Source organism: Syngnathoides biaculeatus, chromosome 2 (assembly GCF_019802595.1).
Source record: "Syngnathoides biaculeatus isolate LvHL_M chromosome 2, ASM1980259v1, whole genome shotgun sequence".
Classification (NCBI taxonomy): domain Eukaryota; kingdom Metazoa; phylum Chordata; class Actinopteri; order Syngnathiformes; family Syngnathidae; genus Syngnathoides; species Syngnathoides biaculeatus.
In genome coordinates, this window is record NC_084641.1 from 21,797,449 (window position 1) to 21,818,394 (window position 20,946).

The 20,946-nt window shown below is 42.6% G+C and overlaps 1 protein-coding gene across 4 annotated transcripts in view; it reads right to left on the reverse strand.

Moving 5' to 3' along the window:
- Positions 1 to 20,598, reverse strand: part of LOC133511758 (paired box protein Pax-7-like) — a 37,670-nt gene extending 17,072 nt beyond the window's left edge. For 3 of the 4 annotated variants that reach the window (XM_061840663.1, XM_061840681.1, XM_061840672.1), the window contains exons 1-4: positions 20,514 to 20,598; positions 19,489 to 19,724; positions 18,762 to 18,891; positions 17,596 to 17,733 (exon numbers count right to left, since the gene is read on the reverse strand). In XM_061840663.1, the coding sequence (XP_061696647.1) occupies positions 17,596 to 17,733; positions 18,762 to 18,891; positions 19,489 to 19,724; positions 20,514 to 20,598 (589 nt within the window). Of the gene's footprint in view, positions 1 to 17,595; positions 17,734 to 18,746; positions 18,892 to 19,488; positions 19,725 to 20,513 lie in introns of all 4 variants that reach the window. The other variant, XM_061840654.1, reaches the window with a different exon arrangement.
- Positions 20,599 to 20,946: the final 348 nt, after the last annotated feature.

Here is a 20,946-nt window from a genome sequence, read left to right on the forward strand (position 1 = left end):
TTTTTTTTTTTTTTTCATTTCTGAAATGGAACACTCTGATTACCGAGTAATAATAACATGATTCAATTTCGCTCTTTGAGTTAACATCACCAAATTAATTTGGAATTATGTAATTGAGATGCAGAATGAATACTAAGACAGAAGGACCGCTCTGCTCCTCTGTGGCGGCAGTTTTTTTTTTGTTTGTTTAATTAATTAAGCTTTCCTTATATTGAGCATGTTAAGAGTTAAAAAAAAAAGTACAGTATTTCAAAAAAATAATAAAATTGTTGTATTTTTTTTTTACTTTGACTTCACTGATCAACATTGCTGTTTTTATGTGAAATGCGGAAAAAATGTTATGATTGATTAATTACTCTCATTTAAAACTGAACAGCGTTATCTTTGTATTTTTGGCGATTACGTTAATTTTACAACTTGTGTTTGATGTTATTAAATTGGGCAAGTAGTTGAAATGTCACTGGTTGGCGTAGATTTTGATTTTTGCGCGTTACCCTTATGAATGGTTGCCTCTCATATTTTTTGCATAAAAAAAAATAAAATAGAGGAGAAATAAGATGCTTGAATGGGCAACACGATGGCGCAACTGACTGACCCTACTGTGTCGCAATTCTGAGGACCAGGTTCAAATCCCAGCCTCGCCTGTGTGGAGTTTCCATGTTCTCCCCGCCCCTGCATGGGTTTTCTCCCGGCACTTCGATTTCCTCCCATAGCCCAAAAACATGCAACATTAATTGGACACCTTAAAAATTGCCCCAAGGTGTGATTGTGAGTGCGGATGTTTGTCTCGATGTGCCCTGCGATTGGTTGGCAACCGGCTCAGGGTGTACCCCGCCACCTGCCCGTTGACTGCTGCGAAAAGCTCCAGCACTCCCCGCGACCCTCGTGAGGATAAGCGGCAAAAGATAATGGATGGGTGGTTGTAATTTGTGGAAATTTCTTAACAAACAAACCGCTCCCATCTTGGGGTAATAGGAGAGAGACAAGGACAGCTGAAGTGTGCGACTTACGAAATGTCTAGCTGACTCATCAATTTCGTTTTTTGGTCGGCAACATTGGATAAATTTCTTCTTCACAAATATATATATTTTTTTTTTTTGGGGGGGGGGACTATAAGCAAGTAATTCCATGCTTCTCTGAGGATCTCCTGCTCCTCTGCCTTGATTTGAATGCAGAAACGACTCCTTGTGGCCCAGAAGTTTTGAAGGCTTCAGTCGTCTCATTTGCGAGCCTGTCGCCACATATTAAGCTGAGCGGGCTCGGTGCGTGACAATCACCTGAAAGCTGAATTTTAAGTAGCCCTGTTGCTTTTGTCTTCTCAATGCAGCGTTCTTTGTCTTGGCACTTGTTGGCTCTTCTTCTGTCTCATCAGTCGGCCTTTTCCCCTTTTCTAAAAAACCTTCAAATTATGCTTTTTTTCATCATTTTTACCGTCTTGTGGGCAAAAATTGTGGAAAAAAAAGATGAGCATTTACAGAGCCACAAGTGGATGCATCTGCTTTTGAAAATGTTTTTGGGACTCTGGTGTTTCATAAAATCTTTTTGTTCAGTCTCTCTGTGTGGACCGGAACCAAATGGCCTACGGACCGGTGGCGGTCTGGCCGTTGGGGGCTAATGTAAAAATCTATATTACACTTGGAAATGCATTACTTGATAAATATTTTCATTGCCCAAGAAAAATGAAATCATTGCAGAACCTGCGCTCCTCGCAGATAACCCCAACATTTTTTATATAGTCATTTATATTGACCCTGTACAGCAGGGGTGTCAAATTCATTTTTCTCACAGGCCACATTCTTTTTACGGTTTCCCTCAGAGGGGCATTATGACTGTGAAACAAAAACATTTAATCATCTCATCATATTTACATCATCAATTTATGAACTAGTTTTGGGATCAGAAATCAAGGCTAATGTGGTTTTCAACTATTCACATTTGGTAATACAAAAATGCTTGTAATATCTCAACTTTATCATTGATGATATAGGACAATTTGAAATTTTGGTACAGATTTTAGCAATAATCATGGAAATTGACACTCTCGATTTGGCTTTGCAGGCCACATAAAATAATGTGGCGGGCCAGATCTGGCCCTTGGGCCTTGAGTTTGACACCTGTGCTGTACAGTATTTACGGGAATCACAGAAACCATTTCAAAGGGGGGGGGGGTGGTCTTGTATTACGGTCACATGCACCAGCTACTGCAATATTGGGAGAGGGAATGTCAAATGTGCCTCCTATTAATGCTTCGAGGTTATGTTTGAAGATCCGGGACAAGACCAGGTCGGAGGCCGGCTAATAAATGGGGACATAATAAAGTGGAGCCAAGCTGTCACGGTCGTGGAAGTTTTTGTGATGCCTCTGGGGCGTCTGTTGTCATGGCCTCCACTTAAAAAGAGACCTGTCAGTGTCCCCCAAGCTTTCAGAGGCACCTCAGGGGGTTGTCGGCCACAAAGGCCTCAAGCAAACCCTCCGCAGGACCTCGGCAAACGCTTGACGACCTACCGACTCAATGGTGCCCGAGGCCATCTTGAAGGCAGAACGGGGTCAGGCCATGACAACAAATTACATGAAATCGAAATTGAACTTCAATTTCACATCATTGCACTTGGGAATAGGGCTGGCTGTGTCAAAAGTATTTGTGTATCGTTGTTTAACAGGTGATATGCGCATCTCTCTGTAATCATTTGAATATTCATTCATGTCATTATTATCGCTGACTAAAATAAAAGAAGAAATACAGACTGTAATGCAGAGAAAGCCGAATCTCGTTGGTCACATCAAAACAACGCCAGACCCGAGACTCATCCCAACATTGGTCTCGACACTCGCGCATGATCGAAGGCCCTAATGAACGTACAAGACAGCGCGATGACATCAAAAAATGTCACCAATGATCAAGTCTACCAACTCATTACTGTCATTTGTTCCCCCCACAGTGAGTGTCTGATCAAACTCAGGTGCTTCTGTTAGCTTATAGGGGAGGCGGCATCCATTTTGACTCAAACTGATGTCACCAAACAGAGATGTGTACATACGTCATCAAACACGTCACTGGCCGGAAGTGTCAGTCAAGCGAAGTATTCTTCAATGCTAAGTCGGTTGGAGACGACGTGAAAATAGGTTTTACAGCACGACGCCCAGAGTTTTGTCCGATACCGTTAAACATTTAGAAGGTGATAATAAACAAAGGTAAGTGTAAAAATGAGAGACAATTGGCCATGCCAAAGTCAATGTTTTCGCCGATAAGAAATTGGACTATTACCTCGCTTGCGCTTGTCTTGGACAACTGGATCTACACATGGATCTGGTGAATAAGTCGTCGAGATTCACACGGAAGAGTTTGAAAGCGTAGAAAAGTCTGGACGCGTACAAATACTTCCTTGCTGGATCTGTTCTCAACGGGGACACGGCTCGTGAAGTGTGTTCAGCTACACGTTAACCTTTGCTGAAATTCATTGATCTTTTCAGCTAGTATTCAATACAAATACCAACATTTAAATAAATGTCCCCTGGTTTTACACAAACTCGCATTCATCAACTATGATTGGAAAACAAAAGAGGACAAGCAAGTTGGGTCTTCCGTAGCGTTTCCCGAGAAGTGTTTATAATGCCAAGTTGGCTCACTTGACAACAATCCATAAAAAAAAAAAATAAGACGGAGTCGGCTCCTCCGTACAGGGAAGCGCATTGTGGCCACACGTTAACCTACGTAAACCTCTGTGTGACCGACAGTTAATTTTCTATTTTTAAATACGCATTGGACTCGTTTAAGAACAATACATATGGAAAAAAAAACATCTGTTGGGGAGAGGTTGGCCCCAACATGCTCCCATGTGTGTTGGAGACGACTCCCTGTTTTTTTTTTTTTTTTTTTTAAGCATTGTTCTCAAAGTAGCCAACTTGACATAATAAATAGTTGTTGGGAATTTGAGATTGAGAAGAATAATTCCGCCCTGAAACGAAGCGATCGCTACGCAGGGGTGTGTATTTAGTTGGGCACCATCCATCACGTTTAATTGCCAAAATCCATCGATCTTTTCTGGTCTTTTCAGCTGATATTCCATAGAACGATCTTTTTGAATATCTGTCTCGTCTGTTGTAACAACCAACTGTACAACAAGTTTCAGGCATTGTGTATTTTCTGCTCCGGTTCAATGTCCCCCACACTGTCGAGCAGCTCTTTTTGACCTGCAATATGGCGCTGTAAAAATGGTGACGTCACGTGTGTGTATCTTATATGTGCATTTATTGTCAAAATGGCCAACAACATTGGCTTTATGTTTGATTCAAATGTTGTTGTTGTTTTTGCCACTGTGCAATATTGATATTTGACTTACAAATTTTCGGCTTTAAACTGAGAGCAAAGTGTTCGAATTTATTCCGACAAAGCAACCCTCCACTTGGCACCAAAAGTCTCCCCATCAACAAAACCTGCTGCCACGTCGCTCTCATTGTTTCACTTCGCCATTGTTGCCGCTTTTGTGTCAGTGCGCCTCGATTTAGACCCGACGCGTGAAGCAAAAGTGTACCGTAAGCAGCGCGGTGCAGATTTACGGTGACGCGCGCCAACAGATTTGGGAACTTTGCAACGCAGTAACGTCGGGAGGGTGAAAGATATTTTGAACGTCACAAGTTTTGCGGCCTCGCTCACACAATGCCACCGACAGCACGTTAAGTTCTCTTAAAATATGCGTGCACAGGCCAACTATGTGCACTAAGGATATACCGTATATTATATTTAAGTGGCATTGAACTAAATCCGGCCCACACAAAGATGCTGGCTTGTTGTGGGCATTATGTCTTAGCAAACGGCTCCTAAATGCAAAGTCTTGATCTCCTTTCCTCCTTGGACTCTTGCACGCTCACGTCTTTATTTAGTAGATAAAAAAAAAAGAATAAAAATAGCCGTAAACAAACAAACCCCCCAAAAATGCCGACTATTAATAAACAGTGATGTGTATTAGGGTCGTGAGCAAATATGATAAGACCGAGGGCCTCTGAAGATATGCTTGACACCGCCGCGGGCTTAAAGAAGGCAATAACGGAACGTCTTTAAGAGAAATAGAATCGTTTGGTTGTGAGAGATCGCAACGGAGGACTCGGAGATACGTGCCTGCAGGCTAAAACGCTTCGGGATGCGCTCGTTGGTGTATTTCTTTGCAGCTGATAGGTAGGCCACGAACGGTTTGGCCAAATATTTAAAAAAAAAAAAAAAAAAAAAGATTCAAGGCCAGCCAGAATCTTTCAGACCGCTCGTCTACGGTACGTTCTAAATTCACCGTTTGTCCATTTGTAGTTCGCTTATACACTTGAGGATCACGACGAGATGGATTTTGGCAGAAAATGCAGACGGCAGCCTCAACACTCGGCTGCCAATCGTTCATGGCGCGGGTACAAGGGCAGCAATCCAGTTTTTCACCAGTCATTTACAATATCATTCTGAATAAATGCAGTATACTGGAAATGCAAATGCGTTTATTTCATTGATTAGCTCTATAATTAAGTTAATTATATTTGAAATAAATCGGGCTAGGCGGCACGGTGGATGTGCTGGTAAATCATCATCACAGTTCTGAGGACCTGGGGTCGATTGGCCTGCGATTGGCTGGAAACCAGTTCAGGGTGTACCCCGCCTCCTGCCCGTTGACAGCTGGGATAGCCTCCAGCACTCCCCGTGACCCTCGTGAGAATAAGCGGCTAAGATAATGGATGGGTGAATTGGGCTACAGGGACATTACAGTTTTATTGAAAGCTGCTATATGAAATGATGCTACTATTCAAAATCAAGTGAAACATGGCGTAAACGATACTGACAGTTTCCTCCAGCCTGCTCGTGTGGCTGCATGGGTGTTGTTGTTGTTGTTTTTTTTTTTTTTTTTTTTAAAGTTTCCTTGCTACAGCACGTTACATCAGAGCCCAGACCTGTACGAAATTTGGCTTTTGATATACAGTGGTGCCTTTTTATATGAGTTTACGGACATTTTTCCCGTGACCATGCTTGTAATTCAAAGCATTTGTATCTGAAATCAGATTTCCCCATTGAAAACAATGGAAATGCCATTAATATGTTCCACAGTATGCACTTGTGAGCTTTGTACAGCTATCTGTCTAACCCTTTGCGCTACAATATCCCTTACTGAAAGAGCTCAGCACTGCAAAACTAGTGGTGATAGCCCATCTGTGGCATTTTGCATTGATTGTCACCAATAAGATGAACAGATTTTTTAAGATAAAGCAAAGTAGTTGTTTTAAATGCACAATGTATAATAATCTTTTGTGTGCTAAAATCTCAATTTGTGAAAGAGTCATAAATCTGGCGCACCGATTCTATTCGTTAGCCCATCTATGGCCTTTTGCATTGTTTTTCAGCATTAAGTAAATAGGCTTTCCTGGGTAAAGTGGTGTAATTGTTTTAAATGCATGATGTGTAATTATTTTTGTTTTACTGTATGTTTTGTTTTATGGTTAAAAAAATCATTTTGAACATTTTGAAGCGTCTTTTCTGATGAATTGTTCACTACCTGTGACATTTGTATTACTGTGGTTTTTAATAGTGTTATTACTGTTTGGGTTCGAACTAGCGATTATTTAAATATTCAATGAGTCTGTTGATCTTTTTTTTCCATTACTTTGAAGACTGATTTTTTTTTTTTTAATACTTTGGAATTTGAAAATTGTCATCACTTTTTATCCAGAACAGGACATTATTTCAACTTGTTGGTGCAGAAAATGCATAAACATAAATTGGTGTTGATTCGGTTATGGTTTGATATACAACAAGAAAATGGGGAAAATAATTATTAGTTTTGTGATGCAAATGTCTAATTTTGATGAAACACAGATAATTAGTTAGTTTTGTAATTATTATCCATCCATCTACTATCCAAACCACTTATCCTCACAAGGGTCACAGGAAAGCCGGTGCCTAACCCATCCAGCTCTGGGGCGAAAGGCGGACTACTGGTCGCCAGTCAGTCACAGGACCGTTATCAACACCATCACTGAGCGGGAATCGATCCCACGCTCCCCGCACCAAAGTCAGGCGTGTGTACTACGACACCATCAGTGACTGCTTTTAATTATAATAAACATAATTATCCATATTTACTGCTTTATCATTGCATCCAGCCATTCATTTTCTTAGCCACTTATCCTCACAAGGGTCGTGGGAAGTGCTGGAGCCTGTACCAGCTGTCAACAGGGGTGAGGCAGGGTACACCCTGAACTGGTTGGCAGCCAATCGCAGGGCACATTGAGACAAACAGCCGCACTCACAATCACACCGAGGGGAAATTTCGAGTGTCCAATTAATGTTGCATGTTTTTGGAATGCAGAAGGAAATCGGCCTGCCCGGAGAAAACCCACGCAGGCACGGGGAGAACATCCAAACTCCACACAGGCGGGTCCGGGATTGAACCCGGGACCTCAGAACTGTGAGGCCAACGCTTTACCATCTGATCCACCGTGTCGCCACCTTTATTATTATTATTATAAAACATATAATTATTCATATATACTCTGGAGAGTCTAAAATTAGAATGATCCAGATAATTGCAAGTTAATCAAGTTCGCTAAACGATGACTGGATGATCAAATATTGCAAGTGAGTAATTTGATGATCCATGAGTTGTCGATTGATGAATTTGATCACGGCACTTCAAATTCTGAAAATGATGACACGCTTTTTTTTTTTTTTTTTGCCACATTGATTCAAGCAGGGGCGGCACGGTGGCTCAGACTCAGATGGCTTCACAGTCCTGAGGACCCGGGTTCAATCCTGGCCCCGCCTGTGTGGCGTTTGCATGTTCTCCTCGTGCCTGCGTGGGTTTTGGGCACTTTGGTTTCCTCCCACGTTCCAAAAACATGCAACTTTAATTGGACACTCTAAATTGCCCCAAGGTGTGATTGTGAGTGCTGCAGTTTCTCTCTATGTGCCCCGCGATTGGCTGGCAACCAGGCTCCTGCCCGTTGACAGCTGGGATAAACTCCAGCACTCCGCGCGACCCTCTTGAGGATAAGCGGCTAAGAAAACAGATGGATGATTCGAGCAGCTTTGTTATGACCGAAGAGGTGCCATCAAATGACTCATCTGCTCGTCATCGCAACGTTGTCTCAGTCCCTCCTCGAGGGAATCCAAGGTATAATCTCAGGTTCCGTCTCCGACTGTCCCCCGAACGGGCCGCTCGCAGCGGCAAAAATGCGAGCCCGGGACGTCGCGTGTCGTCGCGGGCAAACAATCCAAAGAGTGGTGAGTGGACAGAGTGAGCCCTCCTACTGCAGATGTACATTAATTCCAAGTGGGAGCATTAGAAATGCTGATCAGCTTGGCAGCACACCGTCTAAGCTTCCCTTTCAGCGTTTTGCTGTTGTCTACTTCAATCGTGTCAATGTGAGGGAGTCTTTTCAGAGGTATTCATGCGTCTGCCTTCGGGCCACAATGCTTGCCATTTTCTAAACTGTCAGCCTGCGTGCCTCAAGTATTTGCTCCGCATTGTTTCCTTTTCTTGAGTCAACTCCCCCACCCGTCCGCCACTTTCTGAAGCGCACCCAAAATGCAACCCGCCAGAAGTCGGGATGGACGAAATGTGTGTCGTCTCTGCCGTAGGGCGATCTAACCGTTGACGGTTCGAGTTCCGCCCTGCCGAGACACGCCTGTCAAAAAGCTGTACACTATAGTATGCTTCATATTCATATTGATATACAGTGAATACTCTGTTCTCCAACGTCCCCGTTCTCCAACAAATCGGATTTCGAACGTAAATTTCGAGAATTTTGGGGGGGGATTCTGATTTCGAACGAAAATCCGGTACTCGAACGCCGCCCCCCCCCCCAAAAAAAAGCAGTAAATAACATAATGCGCGTGACCCGATCACTTGACCCAACCACCAAGCACTTTGTTATTGAGTCTAACGCAGCCTCTGTCCGCAGACGTGTCCCCTTAGCTCCATTTTACTGTTTTTTTTTTCTTGCTATTACCCCCACTAAAGAGATTTGACAGTTAATAGTTTTGTATTGCTTTTTTTCTTGTGAACATTAATAACGCTCTGTTGGATTAGCATTCCTGCGTTTTAGTTTTGTTTCAAAGATTTCGTTAACTGGAGTTACAAGTTAATGTTTTTGTGTTACTTTTTGTAAAAATTAGGGAAACATTTTTTCTTTGCTTTTTTCCCCCTCATCATTGCTTGTTTAAAGTTATTCTGCACTTTTGTTAATTAAAATAATTACATGGCTGGGGGCCAAGTCACTGCAGATGCGCAATGCACTCCCAGCCTAGCCTCCTCTACTACTAAAGCATTCATTTTAGGAAAAAAAATTAAATATTTTTCTTAAATTATTTCATAATATAAAGTATTTCAACTATACATGTATTTACACTATGCAGTTTATTATTTGGAAAAGCTTTAAGAATGCGTTAAAAAGGCCATTTTTTTTTTTTTAGGCTTGGAACACATTATTTCTTTTTCCATTAATTGTAATGGAAAATGTTGATTCGGATTTCAAACAAATCACTTCCCGAACCGCATTCTGGAACGAATTGTGCTCAAGAACCGATATTGTTCTGTACTGTACTGTACTGCACAGCAGCACCCATTGGATTTGTTGAAGCAGCTTAAATCCTGTCTCACAATGTACCATCTGGGCCAAAGTTTTTGGCACTATTGCTTCAGTCTGGCCCATGCAGTGACCAAAGGGTCACCAGTTCGAATCCCGGGCAAGACAATTAACCCAAATTTCCTTCCACTGGGCCAAGCAGCCCCTTGCATGGCATGGTGCATGAATGGCTTTGTCAAGCGCTTTGGCCACTGTGATGGAGGAGATCAAGCGCCGTGCAGTATGTCGTGTCGTTGGGCTACAACAACACGCTTGCTGTGTAAAAAGGTCATTAAAACAGCAAAAGTTCTCGTGGGAATCTTTTCCAGCAATAATACAGGACACGGTGCAGAAACCTTTTCATGAAAAAACATAAGTAAATTTAGCAGACAATGATGAAAAGACTGAAATGATTTCTTTTTCCTTTTTTTTGGCCAAGGAAGTCCATTTTATATCCCGTGTCCTGCAGCTACTGCAAAAAAGTCAGGACAAGAACTGTTCCTGAATGTGGTCTTGCGGGCTCACTGAAGGTAATTTCACTGGATGAAAGCGAATTCCTCCCCGCTCCATTTGAGGCTGCCATCCGAGTCAAGTCGCCGCTTTGAAGTGTTCGCTATTAAAACTACATTTCAATAACCCAACAACTCGCAGGGCCGAGCGTCTACTTCAAGAGATGGAAAACAATGTCCTGTCGGAGAAGAACATGTCCAGTTCCGTGAAGAACTGCATCCCACAGGATCTGCGAGGCGTCACGCTTGAGCTCGGTTTTCTGGGAGTCGGGCGCGGGACTCATCGAGGGCTCAATTAATGACCCAGCAAAGCGTTAATTGTTGATCCACTCGGTCTTGTCACATTGTTGTACGATTTCGCTCGTTGCCATTGTGCCGTGGGCTGTTAATGGGATCCCCGAGGCCGGTGACACCCCTCAAGTCCACTTTGCCTGTTTGCTCTTTGTTCGCTGCCCCCCCTTTTGTTGCCCGATCAGCCTCCCACCGGGTCGCCGGACAAGATTCATGGCATTTGTCGGTGAAATGAAAGGAGGATTATGGGATCGTTTGTGAACAGCCCATTCCAGGAGTGGATTCTCCTTCACGCCCCCCCCCCCTCGACCCCATCCCCCACCCCTCCGAGCTCAGCGGCTCCCCGTTTATAAATGTTTGTTTTCGAAAATGCACTCCAGATAAATCCGAACCAAGACAAGGAAAGGCTGGCAACAAGTGGCTCAGCTTGCTTAATTAAAAATAAAAAAAAATGTCAAATTACAAAGAGTTACATTTTAAAGATGCAAAAAAAAAAAAAAAACGTCATGCAAATTCCTGACATCTGAAAAGTTGTGTCACTAAGTAACCCCGTAGAATATTTTTTGCAATGATCACAGCAACAGATTTATGATGCAGGAATACTAGAACCAACTCACGTATGATACATCGTGATATCTTTGTCATAAAAAAATGACTTCCGATTTTCTTATTTTTTCAAAGTGTGGGGAGAAAAATTGATCGGGGTAATCCAGCCTATTAAAAAAAATAGACAAGAAAATTTATTTTTTGCTCCAATTGCATTGGCGCTGTATCATAAGAGATAATGATATCGATATTTTGTTAGCCCCCCGCCCCCCATATGCCAAATAGTGTCACTTCTATCACACGAGTTCAAAATCAGTATTTTGAAAGACCGATTTTTAAAAATCGGAAAAGACCCTGCTGAGGCTAACATGCACTAATAAGGGCGCATATGAATGTTTCTATTTATAATCGGAATGAATTTTTATTTCATTTAAAAAAACATATTATTTCAAATCAGGATCCCAATCCTGTTTAAAATTCTGGAGAGAAAACTTTGGAACGTCACAAGTTATAAATAATTTTGTCTGATGTAATGACGTTGATGTGAGGGGATAGAGAAATTTGGCAAGGTGAATGAATCACGTTTTTTTTTTTTCATGTTAGAAATATCCTGAAAAATATGAAAACATGCTATGGACACTCTAAATTGCCACGAGGTTTGATTGTGAGTGCGACTGTTGTATGTCTCTATGCGCCCTGCAATTGGCTGGCAACCAGTTCAGGGCGTACCCCGCCTCCTGCCCGATGACAGCTGAGATAGGGTCCAGCATGCCCCACGACCCTTGTGAGGATAAGCGGCAAAGAAAATGGATGGATGAGTCTTTTAAATGGAATTATCATGACTTTGCTTTCAAATAATTGTTCAGGTATTTGTGAGATTCCAACAAGTAACACTAATGAGTAAAGTTCGCAGTTCTGTTGAAAAATCCAAATACATTTCAGAATTGTGAAAGCAAAAAAAAAAACAAGCTTTGGCCGTGTGTGTGTGTGTGTGTGTGTGTTTATTTAAATGTCCCTGTTTCTTTGGTGTGAGACGGCAAGGGGGGGTTAATCCTAGTTCAATACACTGACGCACAGCCCAGGATGGAGCCCATGACGATTGTGTTATCTCCAGCCAACATTTGGGTTCCCCCCACAATTCCAATCCAGAAGAAAAGCTGCGGCAGGGTGCGTGTGGACAAGAGAGGAAGCGCACATGCCCGGGGAAAGGCGCTATGGAGAGCTGCTAGAGCCGCACTGAAGACGGCCACAGTACGCCACTTGCTAATCCCTGCCTTGGTGCTCAAGTCGTTGCACTGGTCCTATTTGGGATAAAAAAATGGAGCCAATGGCAGGTAATCCTGGGGCAAGACGGCCAATCGCAGGGGCACGTATGGACAAACGTGCATTTGTATTCATCTCATAGAGAATTTAAAGGAGGCTATGCAATGAACTCAAAGACCCGTTGCACACCGAACGTCACGGACAAACCCAACGGAACTGAGCAACAGCTAAAATAAAATAATAATAATAACGTTTGCAACACGTGCTAAGTCGCTTCAACAGAAAAAAAAAATGTGATCCCCGGTGTTCATATTTTGAAAACGACCTTTTGCAGCGCCACATGTAAGATACGCAGTACTGAGCCACAACAACAACATGGAGTCTCTCAAGGAACAAGTGACTTGTCCCGGCCAACAACCTCAAATATCCGCACTCTGAACGTTTTGTCAAACACTTCAGAAAGACTTGACTCTGCCTTCAACTGCGTGACTTGACAAATCATCTTGTTTACAGTTGGAAATCTGCATTTGAATTTGGACAGCTTGCCTTTCTTTGAGATATATATTTTTGGGGGTCAGTCTTGCCAACCTGGCAACCCAATCTGCATTGACGCACACTTGCCAGTGTGATGATGTAGTCACCTGTAATCTGTCACACAAAAAAGATGGCAACCTGTGTGTTTCTCTCTCGCTCTCTCTCTTTCTCTCTCTCTCTCTCTCTCTCTCTCTCTATCTATCTCTTCAGGTCTGCTGTACGGGGGCACTTTGCATGCATTTCAGACCAGAACGACAAAAATACTCTTACTAACAACAGTACGAATTGTGAGTCGCTATGTGTGCATATGAATTTCATATTACTTAATGCGGGCGGCACGGTGGCTCAGCTGGTAAAGCGTTGGCTTCACAGTTCTGAGGACCCGGTTTCGATCCCGGCCCCGCCTGTGTGGAGTTTGCATGTTCCCTCCATGTTCTCTGGGCACTCCGGTTTCCTCCCACATCCCAAAAACATGCAACATTAATTGGACACTCTAAATTGCCAATAGGTGTGATTGTGATTGTCATTGTGAGTGTCACTGTTTGTCTCCATGTGCTCTGCGATTGACTGGCAACCATTTCAGGGTGTACCACACCTCCTGCCCGTTGAAAGCTGGGATAGGCGCCAGCACTCTCCGTGACCCTTGTGAGGATAAGCGGTGAAGAAAATGGATGGATGGATATTACTTAATATATTGATTGACGCGTCACCATCAAAATGCTGTGTGATGAAGCTGTCTAAAATAGAAACAACAGGATATGAAACATAACCCTATCGAATGATATCTGCCAATTGTCTAGAGCCTGTGCTGCTAAATAAATGAACAAACCAGATAGTTTGAACAGATCCATAAGAGTCAGAAATAAAAAAGATCTCCCTAAACATGTATTGTTTTTTTGACATCGTTATTAATGCTATGAATAACTTTTAGTACCTCTCACAGATTACAGTCCAATAAGGATTGTTGTTGTTGCTGTTTTTTTTCATTAGGAAAAAAAAAACTTATTATTATTTTTTTTTTTTAACAACACAACATGAGGGTTAAATAAGGCCTGTTAAAGAACCTACGGCATATTCTCTTTGTGCATTTTTTTGCTCAAGAAAATGAAACAGGCAGTCATTTCCGAGAAAATAAATCTGTTTTGGAACAATCGGTAAACAACTAATTGCCCTTTTTCAGCTTGGTGTGACGCCAAAGACACGACTGAACACCAAATTTGCCTGCTGCTGTGGACACAGGAATGTACTACACTGTAAAGTGGCAGCAATTTGTCATACTTTATATATTGTCGTTGTCGGGCGGAATCCCGCCAATCTTCAAAACGATGTTTAATTTTTTTTTCGAGGGGAGGGGGGTGAATTGCTGAGTTTTAAAACACTGCTTTGTTCAGGTATTGTATCTTTTATTACTGTATATCAATGCACGCTCGAATCAACACAATGGCACCCCAAAATGTGTCATTGACTCAATGAGTACAACATGGCATGGGGGGCCAGCTCGGCCAATCAAGCAGCAGCACCAATCGAGCTTGACATAAGCAAATGTCCCTGCTACGTCATTCTCACACTATTTTTTTTTCCAAAGGGAGCCAAATTATAGCTGTATAAAAAAAAATATTTGAATTAAAAAACCAGCTAAGTCGACCACAAAAATCGGTCACCACAAAAACGTCTGCCTATGTACATACAGTGAATACTCGATTCTCGAAAGTCTCCGTTCTCGAACAAATCGGTTTTCGAATGAAAAATTAGAGATTTTTTTGCTTCTGTTTTCAAACAAAAATCGGTACCCGAACGCTTGCGACAAACCCCGGAATTAACATAACGCAGCCCGACCACTCGTTGTTATTGTGAATTCGAACGCACCGCAAAAAAACCCGGAAATAACGTAGCACAGACGTGGGAAATATCGATTCGGTTTTCGGACAAATCGGTTCTCGAACCGCCTTCTGGAACGGATTGTGGTCGAGAACCGAGATTGTTCTGTATTTGGTCATAAAAACATATTTGGGGAACCATTTTGGCCACTGTCCATGTTTTCGGCGTGGACATTGACGGACCGATGAAAACCATTGCCAAAAAAATGTCTGTAAGTGATTTTACAGACACAATTAGAGCGTGTGCTGTTCGTATAGCATGATGTATGAGTCAGATAAATGGTACTCCGTGTTTTGCTTTACCTATAATGGTAATCGCTAGCAAGCCAATGCTAACTGTGAATGCTGGCTGAATGCTACATCCGGGGTACCTGGCCATGTCCGATGGGTTCACTCTACTGACGCGCTGTTCACTCCAATGCCTTTGCATATAGACCAGAGTTACACAAATTTTCGGACGACTGTTAAAAGTGACGCATGATGGCTAAAAAGACTTTGGAAAGTTGTAGGTGCTCATCAGATGTTGTTTCAAGAAACCATTACAACAAGAAGTGTGCTTTGATCGACAATATCGACCCTTATGCCCTTGGAGAAACACAAATGGAGCACACAAATGTGGGTGTCGGTAACCTATCCAGACGTCATCCACTATCTCCTCTTCTCGACAAGCGCTTATACCGTGGACCAAGTAAAGAATTACAAAGGTTTGGAGGCCTACAACCAATTCATCAACGGCGAGGCTGAGTTCGTCATGCAGCGGTATCCATTGTAAGCAACCCATGTCTCCACACTGCTAAAGTTAGTTTACCACACAATGCAATTTAAATATGTACTGCGGGATTATAGTCAGCGTTGTGTTAAATTATGTTGATTATACCAACAAAAGATGTGTAGATTATTATGTTCGTTGTTGTTACCAGGGGGGGAGAGAGAGAGAGAGAGAGAGAGGAGAGAGAGAGAGAAAGAGAGAGAGAGAGAGAGGTTCTACTGGGAGGAGTCCCAAGTGGAGCCCGTACCTTTTTCTCCACTCTACATTTTTAACTCAATTCTGGAAACAGCTAGCGGTGCGCTAACTTGTTTTTGCAAACTCATTATAATGAAACAGAAAATACAGATTTTGGAGACATGCATTGCATTCACACACGAGTATTGTGCTTGGCTGTTAGGTCGGCTCTGCTAATACGAGACAGCCACAGTTGTCACCGTTTGGTTGCTAACTGCTCCGTTTTTTCGCACTGGTTCTTGATCACAGCTAGCAGTTGAAAGAAAGATGCTTTACAACGCCCGTTTGAGCAACCCATAACATAGCAGTGCGCCCCCATTCATACGCCTTTCTGAAATGATTCCTGCTTAGTTACAGTGTGTTTACGGGAATTCACCAAACCAAGATGGCGCCCATCGGAAGGTGTGTGTCGTCAAATTCTGCTTATAGTGAATAGCATAATACTTTATACCCTAGTATACATTCACTACCAACACATGCAATAGTAGTAAAAAATAAATAAATAATTGACAAAATATCTACAGTATCGGATAATGAATACGAAAAAGATTTGCAAGTGACAGCCAAGCAATACAACAGTTAGTTGAGAAAACCTGCATATGTATTCGGAAATGAATTTGGCTTGAGAACGTCGTCATGGAAGAAATTAAATTCATAACCCGCGGTTCCAGCCTGTCGACGTAATCACATAACAAGCCTAAGATTACTATTGGGCCTATTTGGGAGGGGGGGGGGTGGGGGGGTTAGTGAAGCAGAGGTTTGAGAAGAGGAACAGACGGAATGAAGAGGAAACGGGAAGATACATGAAGTAAGGGAGTCAGTACTGTACCTCTCCCAATACTTTGTCCAGCATTATCATGCGAGTATGTTGTTTTGAAGGTGTTATTAACTCCTTTTTACACTCATGTGACAATTAAGAAGACATTTTTAAATGGTTTTGGTGTTTCAATGTGTTGACAATAGTTCATTTCATTCTCATATGACAGTTTGGAATGTTGAAAGGGTCATTTTGAATTTGGGCTATTTGGAAAAAGTGTGTGGAATCTAACGGAAGCGGAACTCAACGTACAACGTACAATATGTTGGTGTCGTATTATTATTTTTTAATTTAGTACAGGAGGGGCCATCATTTGTTTATGACAGAATCCTAATTTGGAGTCAACATCATGAGAGGCATGGAAAGCCCCCCACCCCACCACCTCCCACAGGAACAAACCGGCGAAATAAATGGAATTAATATTTGCCAATGCAATCCAAAGCACACGGAAGGAAACCTTAAACCCTCATGAATTTTTCGCCGCGGGCTCGGCACCATGAAGCGGAGCTGCCCAAAAAGATGAAAGTGAAAAGAAATAAAAGCTCAATTTAATCTGCTTTGGAGCCCTGCGAGGGAGCACAAGTGCCTGCGAGGGGAAGAGTGAGGGCTGATAGGGGATAAATATATTTCTTACTATGCCTTTGAGCTATTACATCCCTCTCCAACACGGAGGCCCATTCAGCAGACAACAGTTTCATTAGCAGCTGTAGTCCGATAAATCTTCCCCTGATTAGAAGATGACAGACGCGCACACCGGGCTCATCTTTTAAACATCTTTTTTTGTCACACTTGAAATGGGGACTGAAGATTATTCAGGAAAAAAAAACCACACACAAAAAAAAAAAAAACTCCGAAATCAAATCAAAGGTTACATGCAAAGCACAGCACGGCGACAACCTCAGACGCGATTTTTAGCTACCAGGCCTCGTTTCGTTCGATCGGAATGATTGTTTTAATCTCGCTTTGTGCGTCCACAAAGGAGTCTGTGTCTAATTGATGTGGACCGTCTGGTGGTGGAAGCCGCTCCCCGTGGGCCCGACACTTCATCAATAACACATCAGCGATAATGAGGCGGGCTCTGGGGGGGAAACCCAGCGACAAAACGAGCCCCACTTGGGTCCAATTTGGCAGGAACCCCCCCCCCCCCCCCCCGTGGCCTACCTTTATCCCTCAGGATGCCATCGATGCTGTGCTTGGTTTTCTTGTCCTCCTCTTCGTCCTTTTTGAAGCACTCTTCTTCGTCCTCGTCCTCGTCCTTCTTCCCAAAACGAGCTCTCAGGATTCGACTGATGGAACTCACTGTCAGCAAAAGCACATCGGCGCTCTTTATCCTTTTGACTATGTAGTATGATCGTTATTGTTAGAATGATTAGCATTATGATGATGATGATGATGATGAGCGTGAGTAGGAGGAAGAGGAGTACACGGGGGGGGGGGCGGGGGCTAGTTACTAATTTCCAGTTGCAAATGATTCAAATGGATTCAAAGGACTTTTTACAGAGTTGTAGTACTGGTAGTTGTAGTAAAAAAAAAGTAGTAAGCAAAGCAAAGCAAATGTATTTGTATAGCGCGTTTCACACACGAGGTAACTCAATGTGCCTTACATGATTAAAGGCATTTGAAAACAAAGAGATAAAACATTTAAAACGGGATAAAAATAACAAAAATGACAAATTATTAAAAAAAGACAATTAAAACCGCATACATTGCAAGTAATATGATCAAAAAGTGGACATATTCTAAAAAGCATGAGAAAAAAGAAGAACTTTCAACCTGGATTTAAAAACATGCACATTTGGGGCTGTAGTAATAATTGTAGTAGTAATTGTCGTTGTGCTAGTTCAAATTTTTGTGTGTGTCACCAATAATCCCTCAAAATTCTTTTTGACAAATGTTTGTCTGCACAGTCTCTGTTATTTTTATTATTTTATTATTTCCATGACTAGTGCCAATGTGTTGTTGTTATTAAATGACACTTTACTACTTTCATGCTATCGGTATAACATATGTTGCTATGATTTATATGTATCTCACTTATTAAATACGTGTGTGAGAGGAGAAGGGGTGAAAAGAGAGAGAGAGAGAGAGCGAGAGAGAGAGAGTGAGTGTGTGCGTGCGTGCTCGTGTTGGCGTGACGAAACAGAATCTTAACCTAAAACGTATTTTTTTTTTCTGAAATCAATGTTTGTAGTGAAAATTATTTTTCAAAAGTTAAACAAACGAATGAATCACACGTTACCTAATAATACTCATGATATTGACTGCATGCCCATGCGTTGGAAAGCAAAGGGAAAGAAGTGGAAGCATCTTACCAGCGAACGCCTCACCTGAGGGGACGCTGCTCCTGTCGCACACGCCGTCCTTGAGCAGCTTATCTCGGATCTCCCAGCTGAAAATTCCGGGGCTGTCGCTCTTGTATTGCTCGATTCTCTTCTCCACGTCGGGTGTTGCGACCTGCTGCATTGGGGGCCCCAAATTGCACGCACACACATACGCACGCACGCGCACACACACGCAGAAAACAGACAGACGCGTCACTTGGAGCGACGACGCACACTTTTTTTTAGGAAAAAAATGAAAAAGAAAACACTGCACTGATTGAGAAGCATTCAAATTGCAAAATATTCAAATCACCCAGCACTTCTTTTCACATTCTGAAAAATCCACAATTCACCCCGATTTTCACATTTTACACACGCCCACGCGCAAATAAAGAGAATTTTTTTTCCCCATCTTTCGTGCTCCACTGCGCATTCCGCAAATGTGTTTTTCTATTATTATTTTTCAATCCCAAATGCAATAAATATTTATTTGACGTCTTTTTCCACATTTCCTGAGCCATTCGAAACATTTCGACTTGAGGACGCCTTGTTGAGGACTGATCAAGAAATTGCCCAATTTGACAAAAACCTTCCCAAACGAGGAGATGTTTCGATCCTCTGCATATTTCTGGACGTTTTTTAAAATTCTGAAGTCAAGATTTCACAATCGACAGGTGCTTTTTTTTCTTCCCTTTTTTTATATTTTTCTTGTTAATGTCGACTGCGGGCTCACCCTGGGCTTGCTGCCCCCGATGGCCCCCGGCCGGATGGAGCCGGTCTCCTGGTAGCGGCACAGGATCTTGGACACGCAACCGTGGGAGACCCGCAGCTGTCGGGAGATGACGCAGGGTCGGATCCCGTGGTGAGCCATCTCGACGATCTTGTGCCGGATGTGGTTGGGCAGAGGCCGCCCGTTGATGAAGACGCCCCCCAACTGATTGACTCGGCCTTGGCCTAAAGGTGTAGAAACTGGGCCGCACCGGCACGGAGGAGACAAACCTTTAGTTTGTATTCAAATGTGACAAAATCAAGCTAACCTTTTTTTTTTTCGTTTGTTTGTTTTTTTCCCCACTGGATTTTATCTCTCACAGTTTGACCGATGACTTCAGGCCCAAGTCCTACATCACTTAACAAATCTTTTAAAACAGAACCATCATTTAAAAATGTGATTTTCTTTGACTTTCGTTTCGATCTTGTTCAACCTTGAGCAATGAATACAAAAGCGTTTGCGTTCGTGGGCCTACATTTTAAAATATGAGCTTCAATATTGTTGGTTTACGTATCACTTTTTTTAAATGAGTTTTACAACCATAAAACATGCTATGATTCAAAACAATGTAACTCTTGTAATGTCTGAAAGTTTTATATTAGTTTATTTAAAAAAGGGGTCGACCAAACTGTTCCGACGGCATCTTGTGTTTTTTAAATGATTATTTGCACTCTTAATGTGCTTTATTTACTTTTCGAGCAGGTAGTAAAATCTCTACACTAACCGTAATTTTTTTTTAATCTCCGAGGTGCCAATTCTCATAAAAATGCAGATTTTATTTGCTATTACTAGGCCTACCTATCCTTGTGGTCTTAAAGGAAAAGAAGGTCATGGTGCAGTGCTGTTCTGCACCACAATATTTACAACTAGGTCTTTTAATAATGTTACGTTGGTCGAGACAAAATACCACGTTGAGTTATTTTATGATTTAAAAGAAGAAAAAAAAAAGTTCACAGCATCCATCTCGCCTTGCTGTCATAATTTTGTACCTTCCAGAGGGAAGCCGCTCCTGGGGTAGGTCTGTCCGGAGGCCGGGCGCATCATCCGAGGAACGGTTCCCGGTAAGGTCGTCATTGTCCGCGTCTTGTTTCAAATACAACGAAAATGGACAACAAACGGATGTCAGAAACAAGTTGGACCCCCCCTCCCCCGAAACAAAAAGGTGGCAGCCACTTTGAGGTCCAATGTGGGGAAGGCAGCGCAATGCATGCGGAGGCATTCAAGGACGTGCGGGAAAGTTGACGTCGGGAGCTGCGCGGTCCCACGTGGACTGCGTCATGCGTCAGACGCGGTGCGAGGCAGGAACCGCTTCGGTCCCCTGGCGGACTTGCGCAAGGGGGGGGTCGGTCCAGACCATCGATAGGTTCTTCGGAGCCTCTTCTTTTTCAAGATAAGGTCCAACAAGTTTCGCCAGCCAATGGG